The sequence below is a fragment of the Cherax quadricarinatus genome, chromosome 52 (genome assembly GCF_038502225.1).
Source record: "Cherax quadricarinatus isolate ZL_2023a chromosome 52, ASM3850222v1, whole genome shotgun sequence".
Taxonomy (NCBI): Eukaryota; Metazoa; Arthropoda; class Malacostraca; order Decapoda; family Parastacidae; genus Cherax; species Cherax quadricarinatus.
The window spans coordinates 17,752,614-17,764,367 of NC_091343.1; the positions used below are offsets into that span (position 1 = coordinate 17,752,614).

Genomic DNA, 11,754 nt, shown 5'->3' on the forward strand with positions numbered 1-11,754 from the left:
ACCCTAATGTCAGACAATAGTGAACACTGATGTCAGTCATGGTCTGTCGGGATTCCTGCTGTTGTTTGTGGTATACACCTTGGGGATCTCCAAGACATTGCATCGTTTCTTAATTTTAAGTGTCGTGAGGCTTTAAACCCGTGTGTTCATTTAGCGCAAGGCGTGTTCGAGGCTCGATCCTACGACCGTTTATCGCGGTGACAGACTACCATCAGAGCCAGGCTGTAGCAGAGGAGACTCAGGGCTTGTAGATGAAACATCAAGTTTTGTACATGGTTGGTTTAATGTTTGTATGTTGTGTGTATGGCAGTGCGGCCGTGTGTATGGAGGAGTGGTGGTATGTTTGACGGTGTGTGTATGACGGGAGTATGTTGGTGGGTATGACTTGAGTGTATGTTCTCCATTCCCAGGGCCAATAGTAACTACCTGTTTCCTTTGCTTTTTAATCCCATCCCTCCTTCCTTTCCTCTCCATCTTCCCTGTCCCCCTCTTCCTTCACTCCCTCTCTCCCCCCTCCTCTCCCTTCCTCCCCTCCCATCCCCCTCCTGACAGCGGAGGTTCTCGGTTCCTGGCTTCGAGTGCATCCTACATGAATCTCTCTCTCTCTCTCTCTCTCTCTCTCTCTCTCTCTCTCTCTCTCTCTCTCTCTCTCTCTCTCTCTCTCTTTGTAATATTTCCCCTGAAACATCAGACAGTTCTTCTTAATTTCTTCTGCTTCAGTATTTCCGGGAAGAAAAAAGAATGCAAGTCTTGCTACTTGTTAACTTTGAGCTTGCTGGAGGGGGAGTTATAAGCTGGTGGTGTGATGAGTGTTGTAGTGTTGTGGTGAGTGTTGTAGTGTTGTGGTGAGTGTTGTAGTGTTGTGGTGAGTGTTGTAGTGTTGTGGTGAGTGTTGTAGTGTTGTGGTGAGTGTTGTAGTGTTGTGGTGAGTGTTGTAGTGTTGTGGTGAGTGTTGTAGTGTTGTGGTGAGTTGTAGTGTTGTGATGAGTGTTGTAGTGTTGTGGTGAGTGTTGTGGTATTGTGGTGAGTGTTGTAATGTTGTTGTGAGTGTTGTAGTGTTGTGGTGAGTGTAGTGTTGTGGTGAGTGTTGTAATGTTGTGGTGAGTGTTGTAATGTTGTTGTGAGTGTTGTAGTGTTGTGGTGAGTGTTGTAGTGTTGTGGTGAGTGTTGTAGTGTTGTGGTGAGTGTTGTAGTGTTGTGGTATTGTGGTGAGTGTTGTAGTGTTGTGGTGAGTGTTGTAGTGTTGCGGTGAATGTTGTAGTGTTGTGGTGAGTGTTGTAGTGTTGTGGTGAGTGTTGTAGTTTTGTGGTGAATGTTGTAGTGAGTGTTGTGGTGAGTGTTGTAGTGTTGTGGTGAGTGTTGTAGTGTTGTGGTGTGTTGTAGTGTTGCGGTGAATGTTGTAGTGTTGTGGTGAGTGTTGTAGTGTTGTGGTGAGTGTTGTAGAGTTGTGGTGAGTGTTGTAGTGTTGCGGTGAATGTTGTAGTGTTGTGGTGAGTGTTGTAGTGTTGTGGTGAGTGTTGTAGTGTTGTTGTGAGTGTTGTAGTGTTGTGGTGAGTGTTGTAGTGTTGTGGTGAGTGTTGTAGTGTTGTGGTGAGTGTTGTAGTGTTGTGGTGAGTGTTGTAATGTTGTTGTGAGTGTTGTAGTGTTGTGGTGAGTGTTGTAGTGTTGTGGTGAGTTGTAGTGTTGTGGTGAGTGTTGTAGTGTTGTGGTGAGTGTTGTAGTGGTGTGGTGAGTGTTGTAGTGTTGTGGTGAGTGTTGTAATGTTGTTGTGAGTGTTGTAGTGTTGTGGTGAGTGTAGTGTTGTGGTGAGTGTTGTAGTGTTGTGGTGGGTGTTATAGTGTTGTGGTGAGTGTTGTGGTGAGTGTTGTAATGTTGTTGTGAGTGTTGTAGTGTTGTGAGTGTTGTAGTGTTGTGGTGAGAGTTGTAGTGTTGTGGTGAGTGTTGTAGTGTTGTGGTGAGTGTTGTAATGTTGTTGTGAGTGTTGTAGTGTTGTGGTGAGTGTTGTAGTGTTGTGGTGAGTGTTGTAGTGTTGTGGTGAGTGTTGTAATGTTGTTGTGAGTGTTGTAGTGTTGTGGTGAGTGTTGTAGTGTTGTGGTGAGTGTTGTAGTGTTGTGGTGAGTGTTGTAGTGTTGTGAGTGTTGTAGTGTTGTGGTGAGCGTTGTAGTGTTGTGGTGAGTGTTGTAGTGTTGTGGTGAGTGTTGTAGTGTTGTGAGTGTTGTAGTGTTGTGGTGAGTGTTGTAGTGTTGTGGTGAGTGTTGTGGTGTTGTGGTGAGCGTTGTAGTGTTGTGGTGAGTGTTATAGTGTTGTGGTGAGTGTTGTAGTGCTATGGTGAGTGTTGTGGTGTTGTGGTGAGCGTTGTAGTGTTGTGCTGAGTGTTTTAGTGTTGTGGTGAGTGTCGTAGTGTTGTGGTGAGTGTTGAGTGTTGTAGTGATTGTTGTGTTGTGGTGAGTGTTGTAGTGGTATGGTGAGTGTTATAGTGTTGTGGTGAGTGTTGTAGTGGTGTGGTGAACGTTATAGTGTTGTGATGAGTGTTGTAGTGTGATGAGTTGTAGTGTTGTGATGAGTGTTGTAGTGTCGTGGTGAGCGTTATAGTGTTGTGATGAGTTGTAGTGTTATAAGTGTTGTAGTGTTGTGATGAGTGTTGTGGTAAGTGTTGTAGTGTGACGAGTGTTGTAGTGTTGTGATGAGTGTTATAATGTTGTGGTGAGTGTTGTAGTGTGACGAGTGTTGTAGTGTTGTGATGAGTATTGTGGTGTTGTGCTGAGCGTTGTAGTGTTGTGGTGAGTGTTGTAGTGTTGTGGAAACTCTTTGAGGGCTTTAAAACATTAAGGAACATTAGCAGTAACATGTAACAGTAACACATAACAGTAACATGTAATAGTAACACGTAACAGTAAGTCTCGCAGTTTCTTCCAGATTCATGGATTTTAAACTCACTAATGGACGACATTCAGTATTCCACTTATTGTATATATTTTTAGTTTTTTCCGAGCTCTGGAGGGACAGAATTTTAATATTTTATTTTTCCCAGCGCATGTAAATATATTATGGAATTTCCATACATAAAGGTTATATTACAGGCCTGGAGCAGACCTGGGAAGGTCAGGGCAGGTTGCTCATAGACCAGGGCTGCGGTCTGTACGGATATTTTATATGCTCGTGCCTCTGTTAAATGGGGCCATAGGCTGACTTATTTGTGTGTGTGTGTGTATGTGTGTGTGTGTGTGTGTGTGTGTGTGTGTGTCAAAATTTCCGAATTACTTATTTTAAGCTTTTTTCTTTAAAATTCTAAGGGGGAGGCGCCCCCTTCATGCCCCCGTCAGGCTTTGGCCCTGCTGTTTGTACACTGTACATTGTAGCCTCCTGGGTTTACAAATTAGTACAGGTGAGGAAATTTTTGTATATTAGTACTTACTGTAGTTGATCATGTTAGGTAAGGTTCGTCTGGGAACATGACAAGTGTTTCCTGACGCGGGTCTTAGTCGGATGATGACCCGACGGTGGAGCTTTTAGTTATCTGACCGAGGCCTTCCGCTGGCTTACCAGTCCACTCCTTTAAAAATTATGGTCATAGTTATGTAACTGATCATGCCACTCTCTTCTAACATTTCTTTCATTCTCTCTCTCTCTCTCTCTCTCTCTCTCCCCTTCTCACTGACCTCTTGCCGTCTCAAGAACACACTCACTCCATCCTGTCTCTCAACCTTGTACTGCCTTGTCTCATTATCTCACTCCTTCCTCTCCACTCCCCTCCCACACACTGCCCCCTCCTTCCCACACCCCCACCCACCCCCACAACTCCCCGGTAATTGTGTCCTTATCTCCCTTCCCACACTCTTGTTTTCTCCCTCCCTCTTCCTCCCTATTACCTCTTCTCTCCCAGTTTTATGCTCAACAGGGAAGGTGACTGCAATATTCCTTCCTCCGAATTTAAACTTGAAGCTGCATTAAGGATACCTCACTTGCAACATACCGAGGTCGGTTGCAGGATACATAGGATACACGTACTTATTGTCCTATATGCACTGTGCAATCTGGCAGTTCCCTAAATTATGGACTAAATATTCACATCAATTCCATTCTAAAATCAGCCTCAGAAAATGTATTTCGCCCAATATCTCCCATTAGCAGCCTGTGTGAAACACGAGTGGATGGTCGCGAAGAGTCGAGCATTTGCATTATCCCCGACTACATGATTTCATGCACGGGATTGGTGCGTATTATTGCATAACCACCATTCACACCTTACACACTTGTCAGTTGCTACACCAACCTTCCTTGACTTCAAATCGGCTTTTGATATAGCTAACTGAAATGTAATTATCACTGAATTTGCCAGAATGTGTGTAGGAGGATGGCTTCTCTCGCTGGATCAAAGGCAACCTGTCTGACAGAGTCTTTTGTGCTCTTCTAGGGTAATGAATGAATCTGAATTAGGAGCCTCAACGGGTGGTGTCTTCATTCCAGCCTTATTCAGTATTCTAATTAATTATTTATTATTTTTTTTATTATCACACTGGCCGATTCCCACCAAGGCAGGGTGGCCCGAAAAAGAAAAACTTTCACCATCATTCACTCCATCACTGTCTTGCCAGAAGGGTGCTTTACACTACAGTTTTTAAACTGCAACATTAACACCCCTCCTTCAGAGTGCAGGCACTGTACTTCCCATCTCCAGGACTCAAGTCCTGGAGATGGCAGCAAGTCATTGTATGAGTAGCTTTTGTCGATGGTATAATGATTCATCCCAGTCATTGTATGAGTAGCTTTTGTTGATGGTATAATGATTCACGCCATCGTTCTTTCCAGCACCCAAAGTATCGTGTCAGCACCTGGAACTGATCATCTCTGTTTAGAAAACGAAAGTATTTAACAAGTATCCTTCCCGATAAGGAGGTGCAGTCGGCAGGATCCAGCTGCAGGATGGCACTCAGCTTGAATATTTATCCAAATATATATATCTCGGATTTTAGGCCCCTATATTTGGATTTGATACGACCAGACTTTCTTTTGTAAATAAAGAGCTGGAAGCACTTGGAGCTGTAGATGATTTTCACTCCAGATGTGGTGCTGCGGTGTATTTTGCTAACCTGAGATCACTAGTTGACTGTACTGCACCCCTGCTTGCTCTTGTGTCAGATAAATCTTGGAGGGGTTTCAAGAAATGTAGAACGAAGCTAGAACGATCATCCAAAGATGTCTGTGTATTACTAAAATTTTAAACATACGGCCCAGGTCGGACCGAAACGTCGCCGTTAGCTCCTCTCTCCTATGTGCGGGTTATTTGTGTAACTGGATATGACCTGTATGAATGAGATACGCGATGTGTGTTGAGTAAAACAACAACCAACACACTTCCTGCACCCTGGGATATTACCTCTTTTCAGTCTCCATCATAAAAAAATAAAGAATGGGATGAAGATCGCTCTTCCTCCTAAAGCCATGCTTGTCGTAAGAGGCGACTAAAATGCCAGGAGCAAGGGGCTAGTAACCCCTTCTCCTGTATACATTAAATTTAAAAAGAGAAACTTTTGCTTTTCTTTTTAGGTCACCCTGTCTCGGTGGGATATGGCTGGTTTGTTGAAAAAAAATTACATTATATATATATATATATATATATATATATATATATATATATATATATATATATATATATATATATATATATATATATATATATATTTATATATATATAAAGAGGGAGAGAGAGAGAGAGAGAGAGAGAAAGCGAATATTTAAATCCTTAGTAATTACATTAGTTTCCTGTAAAAGTCATTGCGCTAATTTAAGTGCTCGTGTGTTGTTTACACAAAACATAAAATGTTAGTCGTTAATATCAAAAACATCAATTGTCAGGTTAAACATCAATCTAAGCAGTGAAGTTTTTGTTGTGGTGCTAAAGTCTATTCTTGACATTAATGAGAAAAGTTGTGGAACTATCAATACTTTCTGTTGTGTCGCCGGCTTAAGTGTGTTGAAGACAAGTGTATCTAGTACTGCTCTAGCAGATAATCTCACTTGTTCTCTTGCTGTTTTCAGGTGTTTCTTTAGAAAGATTCTCGTTGTGGGAAGATCTGTACAGAGATCTTAATAATAGTCTCCCCGGGTGAAAAGGTGGACAGAGACTCACCACCGCCATCTGTTGCTCGCAGGCAGAGTTGATATATTAAGTTTAAAGCCAATTGACTGGCTGCTTGTCAAGACCTGCTACACCTTTACTGTACAAAAATACTTGAATACTTAAATAAGGGTATAAATAAACTCTTAGGTGTTATACACTAAGAGATACACGTCTTAGTATGTATACTGTACGTTGGTGAAGATTTAACTGTGTACTGGGCCTTGGAAAAACCTCGCTAAGGGTGCCAAGTGCTTATTATGGAATATACTTCCCTATAGGAGATTTCACGCTAATGATTTTCTGTAGTAGTGTGTGAAACATTGAGTCGGATGGTTGTGTACACGATGAGAGGTGCACGTCTCTTGGTGTATATATACGGAAAGGTGTATCTGTGTATATGCACACAGAGCTTTAGTCCCAGTTGTATTGGGGTTCAAGTGTTCTTGATTAATGGAATCCAGCTGACGTTAAGGTGAGTGATAATGACTTCTGGTCGATGATGGAACACCAGTAGCAGAGCAGCAGTAGCAGTATCACTCCTCCCGCACTTCCACAGTCATCACCGAGGCCGCTGCCTTGGTGATGACTGTGGGCGTGAGGGTGGAGTGCTCTTCATTCAAGGAATCTGAGCTACCCCCTTCTTTTACCCCTCCCTCTCTCATACCCCTCCTTCACCCCCAACCTACGTTGTATCACTTCGCTCGGTAGTGAGATTTGAGCGGCAGGATATTTCCCTTCTCGTGTAAATTTCTTAAGATTCCCGCAGCCTGTGACCCTCTGGATGGATTATTTATATGGACCTCGGAATACGAAAAATACTTTTAATTAGGTTTAATTGTTTCGTGATTATGATTGATGCATTACATAAATGAGTGAAGACAGCAGCACATTGGTAATGATGGTATCTAAATTACCTTACTTAACCCCACCCCCTAACACACACACACACCCCTATCTGTCCTCCCACCTCCATTCCCTCCTTCACTCTCCTATCCCTATCCAAATGTGCTCCTGTTAACCCGTTTGGGGCCTAGTTTTTGTATCCATATGCTCCTGCCCTACCCTCCACAGGATGGACGTGGGATGTACAAAAAACTAGCCACTAAGATGGCAAATCACCCACAACTTTACAATTTCCTCACACACACACACGTGTACCCTCCCTTCAACTCCCCCCCCTTCTTCCCGTACCTCATCTCTGACAGGTATTTAGTTATGTTGGTTTAATATTCAGCAGCGGCATCCTTCACACAAGTGCTTGATCAAATGAAAAAAAATTGTGGTTATCTTGAAACCTGGAATTAGTTTGGGAATTGTTCTGAAGCAGAGCGGTGTGTGGGGGGGGGGCGGGGCAGGGGTTGAGATAGATGGGTGGATGTTGACTGTATTAGTTGATGGTAGCCTTACACATAGTGACATTCAGCCTCCGTGCATGTGCAGCCTGCAAGACGGGTACGACCCTGCATGCAGTGTACACAGGGATATTTTATATATAATTAATATATAATATATATATATATATATATATATATATATATATATATATATATAATTTTTATTTAATTTTAAATTTAATTTTAAATTTAATTTTAAATTTAATTTTAAATTTAATTTTAAATTTAATTTTAAATTTAATTTTTATTTAATTTTTATTTAAATTTTATTTAAATTTTATTTATTTTATTTATTTTATTTATTTTATTTATTTTATTTTATTTTATGTCGTGCCGAATAGGCAGAACTTGCGCTCTTGGCTTAAATAGCAACGTTCATCTTACCATATAGGACAAGCAAAAATTGTGTATGCAATAATTTCGCCAAAATCATTCTGAACCTAACGAAAAAAAAATATTTCACTGTTTAGTATTAAATTGTTTACCTGGAGAGTTCCGGGGGTCAACGCCCCCGCGACCCGGTCTGTGACCAGGCCTCCTGGTGGATCAGAGCCTGATCAACCTGGCTGTTACTGCTGGCTGCAAGCAATCCAACGTACGAGCTACAGCCCGGCTGGTCAGGTACCGACTTTAGGTGCTTGTCCAGTGCCAGCTTGAAGACAGCCAGGGGTCTGTTGGTAATCCCCTTTATGTATGCTGGGAGGCAGTTGAACAGTCTCGGGCCCCTGACACTTATTGTATTGTCTCTTAACGTGCTAGTGACACTCCTGCTTTTCATTGGGGGGATGTTGCATCGTCTGCCGAGTCTTTTGCTTTCGTTGTGATTTTCGTGTGTAAGTTTGGTACTAGTCCCTCTAGGATTTTCCGGGTGTATATAATCATGTATCTCTCCCGTCTGCGTTCCAGGGAATACAATTTTAGGAACCTCAAGCGCTCCCAGTAATTGAGGTGTTTTATCTCCATTATGCGCGCCGTGAAGATTCTCTGTACATTTTCTAGGTCAGCAATTTCACCTGCCTTGAAAGGTGCTGTTAATGTGCAGCAATAGATAGAACAAGCGACCTGAAGAGTGTCAAAATGGGCTTGGCATCCCTAGTTTTGAAGGTTCTCATTGTCCATCCTGGCATTTTTCTAGCAGATGCGATTGATACAATGTTATGGTCCTTGAAGGTGAGATCCTCCGACATATCACTCCCAGGTCTTTGACGTTGGTTTTTCGCTCTATTTTGTGGAATTGTAAACAAATCTTAACTATGTTTAGTTGGGTTAGGCTAAAATAAATTGCTCTTGTTATAATAAGGTTAGGTAAGCCTTTTAAGATTCTTTTGGTGCAAAATTAAAAAATTTTACATTAACATTATTGAAAAAAACTATCTTTAAACGTACAAGAGAAAATTTCAGAAAGGACTTAATTTTAAAAGAGTTCTTGCTAATTGACCAGTTCTACATATTCGGCACGTGTGTGTGTGTGTGTGTGTGTGTGTGTGTGTGTGTGTGTGTGTGTGTGTGTGTGTGTGTGTGTGTGTGTGTGTGTGTGTGTGTGTGTGTGTGTGTGTGTGTGTGTGTGTGTGTGTGTGTGTGTGTGTGTGTGTGTGTGTGTGTGTGTGTGTGTATATATATATACATACATACATATATATATATATATATATATATATATATATATATATATATATATATTTATTATAATATAATTATATTTACACACATACACGAGAGAGGGAGATTATATAGATAGGTATAGGGGCGAGAGGGAAAGATAGAGAAATGGGGTGAGGGACACAGACATATCATTATTATCATTATCATCATTATCATCATCCAAACGTAACCGCCTGCAGCGACATAATTATACAAGAAGTGTTTGAGGCAGTTATCCACTTAATGACCTATTTACACGCACAAACAATACATTAATGCTAATTGACTGGTCTGTTGCCAGACATCCAAAGCGTTCATCCTGCTCGTTAGTTAAAATTGTTAACCCTCAACTGATTCCATTGATCACTTAAGTATTCAGTCATCTCTCCTTGCTCGCTCTCAAGCGCGCTCTGGTGCTTACCGACAGCCTGAGTGATCAGAGGCCTGGCTGTTGTTGGCAAGACGGAGGATCAAGTCACAACTGTCAAATGACTCAAAGGGGTCTAACGCTTCTCGAAATTAAATTTTAAATAAAGTCTGGTTTGTTTTACTTTAACTTTGTCTCTCTAGTGAATTTGTTGCTTTGTTTTTTGGGCTTTTGCTTTCTATGTTGCTTTCTCGTGCTACCTCCATTGCTTTCTTGTTTTCTTTTTCTTACCTGCTTTCTTATGTTTTTTTCACCTTTCTCCTTTGCTTTTCCTTCCACTCCCTCCTCCTACCTCTTAAATCATCCTTAACCCGTGTCTCTCTCCCTTCCTCAGGCCTGAAGACTATCATCAACGCCCTGCTCAACAGCATCAAGCAACTGGTGGAGGTGATGACGCTCACAGTGTTCTGTCTGATGGTGTTCGCGCTGTTCGCCCTACAGGTGTACATGGGCGTTCTCAAGAACAAGTGCGTCAAGAACATGGGTCACAACCTGACCAACGAGGAGTGGCGGAGGTGAGTAAGACCAGTCTGTCAGTTGAGTGTTCGTTGTGTTGACACGGGAGTGCTGCCGACGGTGTTTTAGACACAGCTAGGTTTTATTGTCACAGCTTTGCTGTGTCGAGCTTTACCAGGTCAGTGATAAAGCTTTACATAGAGCTGACTCTTGTCACCGTAATAGCTTGCTTTGTACCAGTGTTTTCACTGTGCATTGTGTGCCTGAGGAAGTGTTTTCTGATGGGTTCTCGAAGCCTGACTGTGTTGTTTTGGCCTGGTAGTTTTTGTCCGTGCCTGGCATTTATAATGTGGAGGGAGGCGGGGAAGCACCTTGATGCTGGTGACTGGCTCTTGATCCAGAAACATGGATCTATTCAATTGGGATCAAACCTGATTAACCCTTCCCCTCCCCCCTTTAAGCCTCTCAAGTGGTGTATGAGCTTCACATGCTCAGTGTTAACTCACGAGGAAAGAAGTCATTGCCAGCATCTGTTAAACTGCCTGCTTTTGGGATCTTTGAAGATGTAGTTTTAAATTATTTATGTATAAGTTAAATGATAAACCATTGTAGATGTTTTATCAGGGTGATCGACACTAGATCCTCAGTCAAATAATAGCTATACACACACACACACACACACACACACACACACACACACACACACACACACACACACACACACACACACACACACACACACGTACGTAATTGAAGTAATTGTTACAGCTGAAATCTAGTGTGGTAGTGAACCCATTCACGAGCTATGGGGGGTCACGACTAGGGTGAGATCGCGTACATATCTGCTTTGTGTGTGTAGGTGTAGGCGGGGTGGTGTTGGGAGGGTGATAGCAGTAGTGGTGATACAAAGGCTGTGAGAGTGGGTTGGTTGTTGGGGTGGGGGGTGGTGGTGGTGGAGGAGAGGCTTTGTGCGTAGTGGCAAAGTTGAAGAGTTATCTCAAGTTTGGCTTGTGGCAGAGCGAAATGGATGGCTTTGTTGAGAGAGAGAGCTAGAGGCTATGTTTCTGTGTCAGATAAATACTTTTTTTTCTTCATCTATGTCATGTGTTTGTGTTTCGGGTCTGTGTCCCCTCCCTCCTTCTCTACTACTATTCCCATCGCTCGCCTTCACCCTTCTCTACACGAGTTTTGTGGTCAGAAAGTGGTGGTCCCGCAGGACGCAGCAGACAAGCAGCAAGTTCGTGAGGTGGGTGTCTGCTTCTGCTCCACTAGTATCTTCACTAGGAGTAAATTCTCCAGTAGTTGAGGGTAAGACACACACGCCTCACTCATGAACACTTATTGGTCTGGAATTTTGCTGCTCCTGTGTGCACCTGACATGACCTTCATTGTGTACCATCATTATTTGTGTTGATGTTTCTGTTAACCCAGGTGTTATCATCCTAGACTCGGGCCACACTAGTTTGGAAATGGGTTTTAAAACCACTGAGGTGGCTTTAAACCCTCAGGGGCGTTGTCTTCTTCTAACACACCGTGCTTCGTTTAATCTCTCCTTCCTCTGATCAGACCTGATATCCCTTCCCATTCTCCGGGCTGTGTACGACTCCACAACCTTAGTGCTTCCCTTGAATAAAAGAATTTAACACCAGTTTTAGTAGTGTTGTTACTCCTTGTACAGTGACATGTGTACAGTGACATGTGTACAGTGACATGTG

General features: G+C 42.4%; 1 protein-coding gene across 3 annotated transcripts in view; it reads left to right on the plus strand.

The window, feature by feature from the left end:
* Positions 1 to 11,754, plus strand: part of LOC128696887 (sodium channel protein 60E-like) — a 538,339-nt gene that overhangs the window by 190,859 nt on the left and 335,726 nt on the right. For all 3 annotated transcript variants that reach the window (XM_070096097.1, XM_070096098.1, XM_070096099.1), the window contains exon 5: positions 9,918 to 10,098. In XM_070096097.1, the coding sequence (XP_069952198.1) occupies positions 9,918 to 10,098 (181 nt within the window). The remainder of the gene's footprint in view (positions 1 to 9,917; positions 10,099 to 11,754) is intronic.